The sequence below is a fragment of the Canis aureus genome, chromosome 1, assembly GCF_053574225.1.
Source record: "Canis aureus isolate CA01 chromosome 1, VMU_Caureus_v.1.0, whole genome shotgun sequence".
In the NCBI taxonomy this organism is placed as follows: domain Eukaryota; kingdom Metazoa; phylum Chordata; class Mammalia; order Carnivora; family Canidae; genus Canis; species Canis aureus.
The window spans coordinates 6,581,350-6,596,937 of NC_135611.1; the positions used below are offsets into that span (position 1 = coordinate 6,581,350).

Genomic DNA, 15,588 nt, shown 5'->3' on the forward strand with positions numbered 1-15,588 from the left:
TTCAGTTTTGGTATCAAAATACTTTTCTTCCTTTCCAGTGAAAACAGCTTCTGATGCCCCTGCTCCCTTTCCTAGCCTGGACACAAAGGTTTGTTTACGTAGATAGCAATCCTTGGCTCAGTTATGAATGTATGTTTTAGTTAAGGTGAAAATGCCAGGCATATTCTTTTATTCAGATTCAATATTAACTGATTTACAAGCAGAAAGGAACAGGCAATAAACTCTTTCATGCATAAAGACCAGTATTATCTATTAACATGTTTTCTGTGGATAAAAGCAGAGAAGCATTGCCACAGCAGCCATGGTTTACAGTCAAGGAGAAAGGCATATGCAGCCTCAATTGCCATGATGGTGGGGGAGGTGTAGGTGATTATTCAAGGAACTACTTCTGAATGGATGGGAAATTAATTTGTGTAGTAGAATCTTAAATGGGTCTGTTAATGATTGATAGTCATAAGCTTTATTTGCCCAATGGGATTTGTTCCCACATATATAAGGACTATTTGACATGAGAGAGGAGTGACGAGAATATGAATGGATATGCATTATGAGCTTCCATGTTTATCTTCTCTAGATGGCAAGACCGGTATTTTGTTTTCTAGTTCATTCTCTTTTGAGAGGGAAACACACCTTTACCATTTCTATTAATTGTGACAGGCTCATCTCAGAGACAATGTAGGTTCAGTTCCAGACCATCACAATAAAGGAATTATTGCAATAAGTCAAGTCAAATGAATGTTTTGGTTTCCTAATGGATATAAAAGTTGTTTATACTATACTGCAGTCTGTTAAGGGTGTGATAGCAGTATGTCTATAGAAGCAATGTACTATATAGTTTAATTAAGAAAATACTTATTGCTAAAAAAGTGCTAACCATCATGAACCCTGTCAGCAAAATCTCTGATCACAGGTCACCATAACAAATACAATAATGATGAAAAAGTTTGGAATATTGTAAGAATTATCAAAATGTGACACAGAGACACAAAGTGAGCAAATGCTGTTGGGAAAAAGGGTGCTGGTAGACTTGCTCAATGTCACAAAACTTCAATTTAAAAAAAACCCACAATATTTGTGGAGTGCAACAAGGTGAAGTGCAATAAAATGAGGTATGCCTATAATTTATTGGAGTTAGTTCCATCAACCAACAAATGGTGTGTCCTAAAAAATGTCCCATGTGTCCTTGAAAAGAGTGCATGTTGCCATTGTTAGGTGGATTGTTCTAGAGATGTAGGTTTACAGCATTATTCAAGTCTTCTATTTCTGTTTCCATTTTCTACCTTGTTTTATCTATTTCTCAAAGTACCTATTGAAGTCTCCAACATTATGGTTGAATTTTCTGCTTCTTCACTTCTGAAAAATTTTCAATTTCTGTATTTTTGAGCTTAATTGCTAGGTTCATATATGTTTAAAATTGTTGTATTTTCCTGATTGGCCCTCTTATTGATCATTATAAAACTATCTTCTTATTTTTAATAACTTTTTGCTTTAAAGTATTTTGCCTAATACTAGCACACCCATTCTGCTTTCTTATAAATGAAGTTTGTATGCCCAATCTTTTTCCATCCTTTTGTTTTCAGTCCACCTGTATCTTTGGATATAAAGTATATCTTATATAGACAGTGTATAGTTGGGTCTTCTTTTTGGATTCATTCTGGAAATATTTGCCTTTTCATTGGAGCGTTTAATCCACTCATATTTAATGCTGGTATTGATGTATAGTTGGATTTATATCTGCCACTTTACTTCTTTCCCCCCTCTATGTCCCATGTATTTTTGTCCCTCTTTTCTTCCTTTATTGGTCTCTTCTGCACTGAGTGAATACATTCTTCTGTAACATTTCAATTCCTTTTTAATGTATTTTTTGAGTTATTTTCTTAGTGATTATTTTAGGGCTTACAACGTACAGCCTAACTTCTCAAAATGTATTTCAGTTTTATTCTAATTTAATCTCAGTGACATTATTTAATATAGCTCTGTTCTTTCTTCTTACCTATTACTTTCATACACATTATTTTTATAGTTGTTATAAATCAAAGAATACATTGCTGTAATTATTACTTTACATAATTTTATAGCAAGTGTATACTCATATAGTTCATTATATAACCCTTCTTCTTTACCATTTCTGATTTTCTTCCTTTATTTCTGTGGATTCACATTACCATCTGATGTCACTTCCTTATTCCGGGACAGTTTTGCTCCTACCTACCTCACTTATAATGTTAATTCCAAATATATAATATTTCTTTAAGTTATAGGCCCAACAATACAATTTTATACATATGACATTATTCTTTTTAAAAAGTTAAGAGAAGAATGCAGAAGTTATATACAACTATACAGTCCTTTGTAATTATGTATATAATTGCCTTTATTGGCAATATTTATTTGCCTCTTTAATTTACTGTCCATTTAATTTTTTCATTTGGGTTTGAATTACTGTCTGAAGTCACTTACTTTCAATACCAAGAATTTCCTTTAATATTTCTTTTAAGGCATTTCTTTCAGCATTAAATTACCTTTATTTTTGTTTATCTGGAAAAGTCTATTTCAGCCCCATTTTTGAAAGTTAGTCATACTGGATATTAGGTTTTTGATCAATGAGTTTTGTTTTTTGTTTTTTGTTTTGCCGGCAGCATTTTGAATATGTCATGCCTCTGTCTTCTGGCCTCCAAAATTTCTGATGATATATCAGCTGTTAATCTGATTGGGTTCCTTTCTAGGTGAGGAGTTGTTTTTCCCTTGTTGCTTTCAAGATTTTTTGTTTTTTGCAACATTTTTAATCTTCTATGTCAGAGTGTGCTTATCATTTCATTTATCTTAATTTGGAATTTGTTGAAATTCTTGAATGTGAATTTGTTCCTCAAATTTGGGAAGTTTTCACCTTTTATTGATTTATTTATTGAATCTTTTCCTTTTACTTTCATTCTTTCTACTCATCCATTAAGTTGGTGCTGTTGATGGTTTCCCTCATTTTCCTGAGGCTCTGTTCATTTTCCTGCATCTTTTTTTCTTAATCTCCTTTCAATTGCATAATGTTCCCTCATCTCTTTGCAAGTTTGCTGATACTTTCCTCTTCCAGATGAAATGTACTGCTGAGTCACTCAAGTGAAGTTTTTGTTTCAGTAACTATGTTGTCCAACTCTAGATTTTTCACTTTTTTCTTCTTCGTAATTTCTATTTCTTCATTGCTGTTCCGCATGTGAGGAAGTCTTATCCTCTTCTTTTTCTTTACTTCTTTAATCATTGCTCCCTTTAGTTCCTTGAACATATTTATCACAGTTGCTTTGAAATCCTTATCTAAATCTGATCTGGCCCTCTGCAGGCTTTCCTCTTCCCTGTGTGTGGATTGCATTCTCTTGTTGTTGTTGTTGTTGTTGTTTTTACATGCTTTGTGATATTTTTTTTGGAAACTTCATGTTAGATAATGTATTGTAGCAATTCTGGATATTGATTCCTCTCTCCCCAGGGCTTGATGCTCCTATCGTTTTCTTGTTTATGTGTTTATAGGGATAGACAGGGCTGATCTGCTTCATTGACGTCTGTGCCTGATGTTGCTGTAGGAAGATCATGCCATAGATGCACATACCATAGTCTCAGATAATCATGGTTCAGTAAGGCGCTCTCTGACCATCCTTTCTCTGTTCTGTTTATCTGTCTTTGTCGGTATCATACCCAGCTATTAGTCTCCACTAATTGCTGAATGAGTGTTCTGTGATTTTGGACAGTTCCCAGGAGTATAAATTATTCCAAGGTTTGATCCAATTAAATTCAATTCCACTGGGGGTTAGTCTTTGAGTCCAGCCTTTATGATTTGTTCTAAACTAGGAGGCTTCTTCTTCTTTTTTTTTTAATACCTGATATTTTCCTGGTATTTTATGTTAAGCTTCTACTTGTTCTTGGGTCTGGTTTGTTGCTACCAAGGAGCTTGCCAGTCTGCTTTTAATCGATTACCAGAAGAATGTCTGGGTTTTTGTTTTGTTTGACTTTGTTTTAGATTTCTACGCTTGAACTTTACCACACTATTTCAAAAAAAAAAAAAAAAAAAAGAAAAAACCTTGGGGAAAGCTAGAGTGCTCTCTGCTCTTGTGGCCTGCCTCTCTTCCTGGGTAGAACTTCTGCATTACTGCTCAGGGTGTTGAAAGGAGGCAGGGACAGTGACCAACTTCTCTCAGAGGAACACCCCTACTTCATGAATAGAGTACTGGTGAGGATGGTGACCTTTGGGCTTCTCAGATTGCCTCTCTAGGCAGATAGATTCTATGAGTGAGCTTGGGGGAGTATGACCAGAGACACACATCCTCAGCCTGTTGCACCCAGTGTAGAGCTTCCATCCTACCAATGGGGCTGGGAGGAGAAATACAGCCCTTGATAACTCAGCCTCTCCTGCCTAGAATAGAGTACCTACCTGCACTATGGATTCAGGGGTTGGGGAGAAATGCTTGTGGCTTGCTCCTCTCGGGGAGATACTGTAGCTCTAGGTGGGGAGTATTAGGGAGAGGAAGCACTATGCTGTTGCCTGAAACCTCCCTAAGTCCCTAAGTAAGCTTCCATCATGGCCAGTTGGAGTGGGGGTGGGGGAACAGGTTTAAAGGACAGACTCTCACTGTTCTTAATGAAATTCCATAAATTTTCTTGAATAAATGTACTTGCATTTGCTGTTTCCATTAGGACAATCTCCAGAAACTATATATATTTTTAATCATTTTTCCCAGTTGTGGTTGTTTCACTGGGGAAAAGGCCCACAGACAGACTCATGCCACCATTCCAGAAGTATCTGTCATGAAATTTAATTACCTTTTGGTCTCAGAAATTGGTGTTACTTTGAGTTCAGTTATTTATGTCTGGAATAAACTCAGAACAATATAGGTAGGGTCATGTTCCCACTCGTAGAGTTTGAGATGTTTCCTTATACCTATGAGAAGAAAAATGATTTATTGTTTTTAACATAACTACTTGATTCCCAAATGTCATGCTAACAGGTCTTGTAAGATCTTCTCCAAATGTATGTTTAAAGTAGGGATGCTGGGCAACGGGAGGTCTGTCTCTAAGGCTAGAAGATGGGGCCCTTGTGGAAAGGGAAGCTTCTTGTTTCATTTTAAATATTTTTTCATGTAACTATAAGCCTGTAAAAATTCTGTGCTCAGTGTACTTCTTTGTAGGTGCTTTGACTACCATATTAATGCGTGGTGGATTGTTTCTTGTTTTGTTTGTTGTTTTCACTCCCCTCGACCTGTAGAGAAGAGGAAAGCCAGCCTGCTGGACCAGCTCACCAACACCAGTGGGACTGTCATTGGCGTGACTTCCTGCATTGTGATCATCCTTATTATCATTTCTGTCATTGTGCAGATCAAACAGCCTCGTAAAAAATATGTCCAAAGGAAATCAGACTTTGACCAGACAGTTTTCCAGGAGGTGTTTGAACCTCCTCATTATGAGTTATGTACTCTCAGAGGGACAGGAGCTACCGCTGACTTTGCAGATGTGGCCGATGACTTTGAGAACTATCATAAACTGCGGAGGTCCTCTTCTAAGTGCGTTCACGACCATCACTGTGGGTCCCAAGTGTCCAGTACGAAAGGCAGCCGCAGTAACCTCAGCACGAGAGATGCTTCTGTACTGACAGAGATGCCCCCGCAGCCCGTCAAACCCCTCATCCCACCCATGAACAGAAGAAACATCCTCGTCATGAAACACAACTACTCGCAAGATGCCGCAGATGCCTGTGACATCGATGAGATCGAGGAGGTGCCAACGACAAGTCACAGGCTGTCCCGACACGACAAAGCCGTCCAGCGGTCAGTATCAATAGATTTTTTGATGACACCTATAACCTGAGGACTGAAATGCCTCCAGAATAATTGTGTTCTATTTGAGCTTCATATTTCAGTTTCTCTTTTTATTAATGATTTAAATCATAGTGTCTCAAGTTTTTCCCCACTTTTTTCCGTTCCAGTGCTATCCATATCCTTCCTAAACCCTGTTTGTGTACCTAGGTGTGTGTGTGGGTGTGTGAGCACACACACATGCCAAAGATCATTTATTTCTACACACACATGATATTTATTTCTATGAAAATTATGGTTTTAATTTATATTATAAATTTGTATTGCTAATTTGCTTCCTTCCACATAGTCATGAATTTTGCTCTCATCAATAATATACTTTCAGATATGAAATGATAGTTGAAAATAACTGCCTTACCAAGATGGTTAAGCCATCTTGTTGAATAATTTTAATGTAAAAATAACATATTTTGCAATATAATGTATTATATTTTTTTACGAAAGTGAAAATACTGAAATCCTGTTTTCCACATATCACATAATACTTATATTACAAATTGCATATGATAGTATGGTATGCTAAAATACTAAACATTTATATTTAAATGTAGAAAAAATAGAAAAAATTGATTCATTTTCTTTTTAATATAAAGATAATATTATCTGTATTGTATTATTAGCCCTAAAATCAGTAAAAATTTTGGGGGAAGAAAATTTAGTTTAGAAAAAAATCGATTTTAGATCCCCAAATCCATATGTTCTGTTTTGCATGTTTACTAGCATTTAGTTTGTTTTATATATGGACATACTTTCTCAATTCATTATGCATCCTCAAAACTTAAAATATTTTTAGTTGATTTAATATTTTTGCATGCTGATGGAACAAATCTATTTCCTTAGTTTCATGAATTTTTAGGAATGCTTTTAAGTAAATACTTGTATGCATATTTATTTTTTGTGCAAATATTACTTTGTTGAATGAAATAGCCATAACATTCCAGGTTCTGCCTCATTGGGTCTCTAAGCAAACATGAATCTGAATACAACACAACTAGGGTCTAAAAAGAAAATTCAAGGTAAGCGAATGCCCTTGGTTCTTTCTCCCACCTTGTTGTATTCTGTTTTGTTTTGTTTTGTTGCAACTGTCTTGTAGATTTTTTAGAGAATGTGCTATTTATTCATTATTTCTTGAGATAAGTGTTTCATAATATTTCATAACCAGAAATATACTGGATTCAATGCTGATGGAGTGATGATTTTTAGTATACATATCTTTAAAGTAAATGTTCATATTCTTACCATCAGGCATTGTACTACAATGTTAGTAAAAGAGGATGTTAAATTAGCAAGTTAATTTTTACATGATTTAAGGTTAAAATCGAGAAAAACTAGTAAACTTGTTTCAAAAATATCAGAAGAAATGCAAGTTTTTCAAAACAAAAACAATGGAATATTGTCTCAATATAACTGAAGTCAACATATGAAGCTGGTAATTTTCTTATTTAATTTGGCAATATTCTAATCAGACTCATATACTAAGTATTTGGTGGTACTTATGCAATCTGTGCACTCTTATTTTTGCATGAATATGTAGCTTATTTCATCAAGATTATATGCAGCATGTTATGCCAAATTCTGATATCAAATTTGAATGCTTAACAATGTAAAATGTTCCATAAATACTAGTTGTCTATGTGTACATCTATTTTGTGATCAAATACCATAAGAGCTTTTATTTTTAGCACTTGATAATCTATATCTATATTAGACTAATTTGTCTCCAATTAAATTTGCTTGACAGCTAAACTCTTCAAAACACTTCAAGCCTATCAACTATTCTTGAATTAGGGGAATGCATTTCCATGCTCTATCTTACCTTAATAAATTGGTGTATTTGTATGCATTTTTCATTGGGAGAAAAATGTTTTAACTGTGTTTTATTTTCAGAGAAGAACTATTTATACAAACATGGGGACTGTGAAACGAAAATTCTATAGTGAATTGTGAAAAGTGGACATATTTCTAAATTCATTCCACTGCCTTTATCCAAACTTAAGAATTCCAGACATTTGTTATTCCTTCGGCAAGACATCCCCGCTGCACAATGATATGTTCATTTCGTAATTTGGTTGCTGGCCACCAAGTGCTCCTTAGTTTTTAAATACATTTTGAGATTTACTGGAAACTTGAAGAAGAAATTAGTTCCTGATTAAGACTATCCCAACTTTTATTTTTACTGTTAGTTTCACTTTGTTTCTATGTTGTTTCATGTCCTTGTTATATAATTGTACGTTGTGTGATATGTGAACAACACGATTTTGGATGAACTTTGTGTTACATGTACGTTGTTTTCATTAGATAGACTGCTTGAAAATAGTGCGTTCCTGAGGGATTTTGAACATGCTACAGTTAAGAAGTGAAAATATGGACCATGGAAGCACCAGCTAGAGTTTTATGGACTATAAACATCTGTTGTTGTATTATGATTAAATGCAGCCAAAAGTCATGAGTAAAAATAACAAGATTGCAATAAGAAACATCTCATTTTTGGGGGTTCTTTCCCAAACGTTCCCCCCTCCCAATTTCCTTTTTTGTTTTCTATCAAAGGAAGATACTAAGTTTCAGAAAGAGTTTTTGAAATCAGGTATTTTACCATTCATACCCATCAATAGAAATGTTTTTTGATTAAGCACTTAGCAATATGACTGAATTGAGAGTTTGAGAAAATACCCTGCATGTCAATACTCGATATTTGAGTTGGAAAAATATCCTTTTTATTAGACACATTGTAAAAAGCATGCATTCTCGAAAACTGCTGTTACGCTTCCATTTCTTTGTGTCATATGCTTGCTACTTGTAACTTTTTATATAAAGATATATAAAAATGTATAATATTTCCTAACTTGAGTTAAGAAAAATGTTTTCTTCTATTAGAGTGATAAAAACTGACTTACATAAGTGCACACTTTATATCAACTCTTTCTACCTGTTAGGCTCTAGGATGTCTTTTAGTATTGAGGCTTACTTCTCTAAATTTGATCTCTCAAATTTTATGGAATATGTTCTCCTTTTAGAATAGGAAAATCTTTTTAAATGCTTTAAAATCACAGGCCCTTTTATGACCCAAATTATACCATTCTGGGTTGTTCTCATACTCAGGTGCACATATAATACCTGAAAGCTTACTAATCATGATGTGTTTAATATAAATAAAGTAAAATCATATACTACATTTGATTGCCATTGAATCATATACACACTCTTGAAAGTTTGATTTAATAAATGGATACTTTTTAAATATTCAATGTGTATTCTTAGAAAATAAATTTTAAAAGTCAGAATTACTATAAATCTGCTTACCAACATCTCCAAAACTGCTGAATTCTACAGAAGTCTGTCCTTCAAATAGTAAAGTACTCCGGTCTATCACAGTTAAAACTTTGTGACTCAAGCAGGCTTTACGAATCCATAGATGAATTACTTACATACATCTCTGTTAGGAATTCAACTTCATATATGCTAGAAAAACAAATGGGAAAGAAAATAAAATTTTATGATAGAAACATTAAAGAACTATCATAGCAATTCTGAATAATCTACCTTGAAAAAAAGTCGATATTCATAAATAATCACTTCCGTGAATGTGATAAACTGATGAATAGAAAAAAATATATTGAACATGATAAAGAAAGATTATTTCTATTGTTTTGCTACATATTTTATACACATTGCTCATGCCATAATTTAGCCTTTAGTATTTGACTTGACTGATTTATTTAATTGCATGCCAATTTTTATGCCCTTTAATTCAAATGTAATGCATCCACAGATTATTTTTGAAGTGATTAGCCATATTTTACTTTCCCTATGTAGAAATCTTCATAGGACCCTTAACAATTTGAGTGAATAATCTCAAAAAAGTATGATATTCATGTCAAGACTTATCTATAACAGAAAAAAAAGGAAAATAAATGAGGTGAACCACTTGCCATTCACTTGCCCTATAGCTGTGCACAGGCAGTTCTAAATATGCAGATGCTTCTGATCTGCTGGTTCACTGCTTAAAAGATATTTGCACTAGAAATCCACTAATGAAACAACAAAATCCAAACACACTAAGCAAAATGATAAAAATGGATTTCTTATGTATATTTAATACACAACAGCTCCAGGGGAGAGCACAAATATTTCAAATGACGACTAGGTCTCCTCAGTGGTCATACTAAAAATATTTAATATCAGTCATTGACGAATCACAAAGAAAGGTAGTGTGATGTCAGGGCAGAGACCTCATGGCTTACATTAGCCCTCAAGATCTCTAGATGCAGGACCTTGAAAGTGTGGGATTCCACTATACCTCGGAGGCCCCTAGAAGAAGCTCTTTAAAAGCCAGTACTGAAATGTATCCATATATTAAAAACTCCTATTTACTGGTACATCAGACCCTATCACCTGAATATCAACTTTTCATTTACATTCAAATGGGAAGACACATCGTAGGTAAGGAATGAGATGTTTCAAGATGTTCAAGATGTTTCAAATCAACTTATTTTAATAAATAATTATATTTTTTGATAAAGTGAATTCAAATATGACTTACACAAGTGCTTTATTGATTCCACAAAATGTTCTCCAAAAACATAATTACACACTATGTTAGTTAATTTGAAAATAGCTGTTTTCCTTTTATTTCTTTATTTTTGAATTCACTTTCAAAAACTGGGAGACATTTCATGAGTCTATGCAACACCTGTGAAAACCTGCATTCAGCCTCTTATTTTTGTCCAAGTGCATTTCAGTTGCCTAATTCAAGGTTGGTGTGCTGATTTGGAAACAAAATTTTTTGTACCTGATTTTATATACATGCAATTGCTATGCATCATATTGCAAAGTAGACATGTGTGATGTTGGTTTTCCATAAATCACTTTCATTTGGTCAGATAATTAAAATGTGGCTATAAACGTAACTGTAGATAAATGTCTTTGGACTTTTGAAGGAGAACAATCCACACTGGAAATGTTGACTTTTCTGTTTTGCATCATTTTTTTTCCACTAAAAATATTTCAGTGGGTCTGACTCCATAAACTGTTATTCCTGGTGTTTAATAAAGTTAGGACTTTGACAAAAACTGAATGAATATTCACATAACTGTTGCATCAACTTTTTCTATGTTTTTCCTCCCTTAGGAATTTGAGTTTTCCTCAAATTTGATAGCTTTTAAAAAAAAATCCCATGAATGGATTTTCCTTGACCTCAGAATATCATAATAAATGACAAAATATGATACTGGTTCCTGTTACCTTAATTAAAGTAATGGCAAATAATTTATTGATGTTTTGGTGGTAAAATAATTAATAGCATTTTATCTCATTATGAAGTTTGTATATTTCAATGATGAAAATGAGTCCTGTCAGATTCCAACTCTAGAGGGAGGTTAAATAAATAAAATCTCTAAAATTCTCTGAATCCTAAATGTATATGATTTGAAAAGCAAGTTTCAGGTTTTTCTAACTTCACTGAAGCGAGTCAGTTTCAATATCATGTCTACTTCTGCGTTCTTTCTTCCCTTTGCTTGTGTCTATCTGTTACACTCATGGCATGGGGGGCCAGCCAACAAATTGTTACATATGAAAAATAGAAGAATGAAGCCTTGAATTTATGATAAATCTCTTATCATATTTCATTAAAATTTCCCATTCCTCTCTTAAAGTTTGGAGAAAAGTAGTAAAGTAAAATATATCAGAAAAATAGCCAGAAATATGGTTTTATAAATAATTTTGTTCCACAAATCTGAGGCCCTTTGTTAACAGATTTATCTTGATTAGTTTTGTTAATGAGTTGCTTAAACTGTACTACAAATTTCTTTAACTGACTAATGTCACTCAAATAAATCCAGTGGTGTCATAGAAATACCAAACATGAGTGACCAATGTCAGGCACTCTTAATACATCATCATTTTTTTGTGTAGGTAAGGCCTCTGGTTCTGTACTTCTTTCTGCATTATTAAAGGAGTAAATGCCCTCTTAATATGACTTTAACTCCTCAGAGTAAGAATAATAAACTCTACCTACTTCAGACTTATGTCATTACAAGGGTCTAGGGTTGGTTTCCAGAAAATTGTTTATTTCTGCACTAGCACGATTTTGTAGTGAAAACACTGCTTTATATTCCTAGGAAATGTGCAGTCAGAATATTCTTGTTTGTCCTCAACTTTCTACCATCTCTCCAAAGTCTGAGGCATGCCATTTTACATTGATCGATTCTTTGAAAAGTTATCTTTTTACTCTCCTAATGGTCCAGATGTAGATGCAAAATGTAACAGTGAACAGAAAACACAATGTATACATTGCTTAAAAGAAGACATTTCTATTACGTAACATTATGAAATTTGTACTTTCTCATCACTTTCTCACCAGTTAAGTTTAATATCAACATAGCCAGTCATTTTGATCCTGTACAATCTATATACTGGGATTCTTCCTAAATGCTTTGGGGATGGTTAAAAAAAAAAAAGGCAGCAATCTTGGGGAATAGGATTATGGAGCTTCAGAGGATGAAAGGTGTTTAGAGGAGCTAGATCCAAAAAATGAAGACCAAAGTTATTTGCCAAGTTTTTCATGTTAAAAAGCTAAATGGTTCTCCCCTTCATAATCTTGTATGGAAGATAAAATATATTCAGTTGTCAAGAGAATACAATGCAAATGATTTTTTAAAAGATTTTATTTATTTACCTGAGAGAGAGCATGTGTATGAGCAGGGTGAGAGGCAGAAGGAAAGAGAGAGAGAATCTCAAGCAGACTCTGAGCTGAGCGTAGAGCCCAATGAGGGGTTCATTTCCACAACCCCAAGGTCATGACCTGAGCTGAAACCAAAAGTCAACTTCTTAGCTGACTGCACTACACAAGTACCTCCAGATGATGTTTTATAATAAAGAAGTCAGTAGCATAAATATAGGATACATATATCTTCTCAGGAATCAAGAAAGGCTTAATGAATAGTTGTCCTTTTGAGCAGGTCTTGAAGGTTGGAGATCATCAAATACTGGAGCAAGGAGAGATTTTCACCTAGAGAAATTGGAGCAGGGAGTAGTTGGGAGGCCATGTATTTTTTTGACTTAGCTGAAGAGTAGGAGTAGACAAAAGGAGAAATAGTAAATATAGTTGGAAGAGTAGGTTGGCATTTGCATCATGATTTCTGAGTGCATGTAGTTTCATCTCAAGGCATTCATATTTTATTATAAGGACAGTATTTTAATGTTTCTTAATGTGATATGCTTTATGAATTATACTTTAAGTCGAATCTTCTGATGGCAGTATGTTTTCTCCATTGAGATAGGAATGAGTAAAGGAAATTAAAACAATACAAAACAAAACACTAAGAATAACTGTTATATCCAGAAACATCTGTCTTGCTTTTCTGTTTATCTTCTGCTGTATTTTTTTTTAACTCTTAAGATTATGTTTGACTAACCAACCCATTGAGCCCTATGTGCTGCACACCATTTGGTGTGTTTTACAGTCAAGTATTCCATTGATCATCTTACCAAGTTCAAACACTAGTAATAACAATACTCATTGTTACAGTTGTGGTTGTTATTCCATTTATTTACAAAGATATTAAAGAGAGTTTTCTATTAACTTTTCTAAGACTGCACAATAGGGAGTGATAAATCTGGCACCAAACCTAGTCTGATTAATGCCCAAATCAGCCAGCGATCCTCACTTACCTATGTGCATATGGAATACTCATTGTTACAGTTGTGGTTGTTATTCCATTTATTTACAAAGATATTAAAGAGAGTTTTCTATTAACTTTTCTAAGACTGCACAATAGGGAGTGATAAATCTGGCACCAAACCTAGTCTGATTAATGCCCAAATCAGCCAGCGATCCTCACTTACCTATGTGCATATGGCTCTCTGGTAGTCAACACAGCATGTTTTGCTGAAAGAAGTCAGTTTGTATTCATAGTAACTCCATAGTTCTGTGTTTCCTCATCTGTAAAAATATATATTATAGCAACTTCTCTTCACCCTGTATCATTGAAGGATAAAATGACTGTATTGGAAGATATTTTTATATCCTTATGAATACGTAGTGTTTAAGTCATGTGTAAACTTCATTTATAATCGGCATGAAACAAGCACATCATCTATAAAGGAGCAGTAATGAAGAATGATTTCCAGTCTTCTTGTATTCACAGTGAAATGACTCACTTTCAGAACTCACTGATTGTTATTCACTAAAATGACGTTTTCTCTGATGCTTATTTTAGTGCATTATCTTACTGAACTCTAGAGGCCCTAGGTGACTCGAAAAGCCCTAGTCATCAATATACACAGAAATACCAACGCTTGAAAGAAAATCCTGTTTTCAATCCTAGACAATTGTTCAATATAAACTTGCATGATATAAATAGTGGATAAGCAAGCATATAGACAGTTACATAGACAATTACAGTTTCTGAGCCACACTTATAAAATGTGGTATAATGTACTAAAAAATAGTGCATCCTTTTTCGACAGGAAAAATTCATTTTTTTATTTTTGAAAGATTTTATTTATCTATCTGACAGAGAGAGCACAAGCAGGGGTTGCTGCAGAGGGAGAGGGAGAAGCAGGCTCTGCGGGGAGTCCGATGTGGCACTCAATCCCAGGACCCTGGGGTCATGACCTGAGCCGAAGGCAGATGCTTAAACATCTGCACCTGGCACCACCCAGGTGCGCTCAACAGGAAGAATTCAAATTCAAACTTCAGGTTCACTTCATACTACTTATGTGCTCTTAAAAAAATAAAAAAGCTGTTTGAACCCTCTGAGCTTTGAAGGCTTTATCTGTGAAAGGGAGAGCCTAGCACTAATGAAAAAGTTGCTGAAAGATTTGGAGATAATGGTATCCAACAATGACACGAAATCAGTGATAACCAACCTGGGGGCTGAAGATTTTCCACTGTGTTTTACCGTAATTTGTACTCTAAATTGGAAAAATGTCTCTAGTCTAAAGCACTTTCATAAATCTGTGAATCAGTCACTGCTAACTAAACAGGAGTGCTCCATATTTGTGATTAGCAAAGGTTTAGAAAACTCAGGAAAAGATCTCACCTTTCAGAGGTGCTAATCAACTGATATCAGTGAGTGAGGGATTATGAAGGATGGGACCAAATGGCAGGAATGGAGTGATTAGTTAGGTGACAAGAGTCAGACACTGCCTATAACCATCTGACCTCAGTGAGGAGGATGCTGGAAGAGAAGCCAATACAGATCTAGTATTAATAATATGAAATTGAAAATTTCTGATTTTTAGAATATAAGACCATAGAATATAAGAAAATATAAGACCAATCTGGGTATCTTTCAAAAATATTGTTAAGTGCACAGTCAGTGTGGGTCGGTTAAATGAGCAAATGAGTAGAACAATTTCATTTAAGAAATAATTAAATTTCTTTGTCACAGAAGCACTGTCCCAACTTGCCACCCTGGCCTCTATTTATGTAGCCCTTCCTTCTAGAAGTTATAGAACTAAGTCATATTCTCAAGTATGCCTGAAGAAATGCTATTTTATAACTGGTATTGCTGGCATGCCAGCTTTTTAAAAAATTATTAATTAGCAGGTTGTGTTTTCCAAACAAGCAGAGACAAAATACAAACAACAACAACAACAAAGGTAAGTCTTAAGGTACAAAAACTTAGAATAACATTTAAATAGGATTGCTTGAAGTACATATCGATTCAGTATACTTGGGAACCATGGGCCATTCATGATTTTTAATTTCTCACATATGCCAACTCTGTGAATGGAA

At 34.3% G+C, this 15,588-nt stretch overlaps 1 protein-coding gene across 8 annotated transcripts in view; it reads left to right on the forward strand.

Moving 5' to 3' along the window:
* Nucleotides 1–15,588, forward strand: part of NETO1 (neuropilin and tolloid like 1) — a 128,334-nt gene that overhangs the window by 104,936 nt on the left and 7,810 nt on the right. For 4 of the 8 annotated variants that reach the window (XR_013370873.1, XM_077882468.1, XM_077882335.1 and 1 more), the window contains exons 9-10: nt 5,243–5,801; nt 6,791–6,865. Coding sequence is in view for 7 of the 8 variants with exons in the window: in XM_077882468.1 (XP_077738594.1) it covers nt 5,243–5,801; nt 6,791–6,851 (620 nt within the window). In the remaining variant the exon portion in view is untranslated. The other 4 variants (XM_077882173.1, XM_077882231.1, XM_077882304.1 and 1 more) reach the window with 4 other exon arrangements.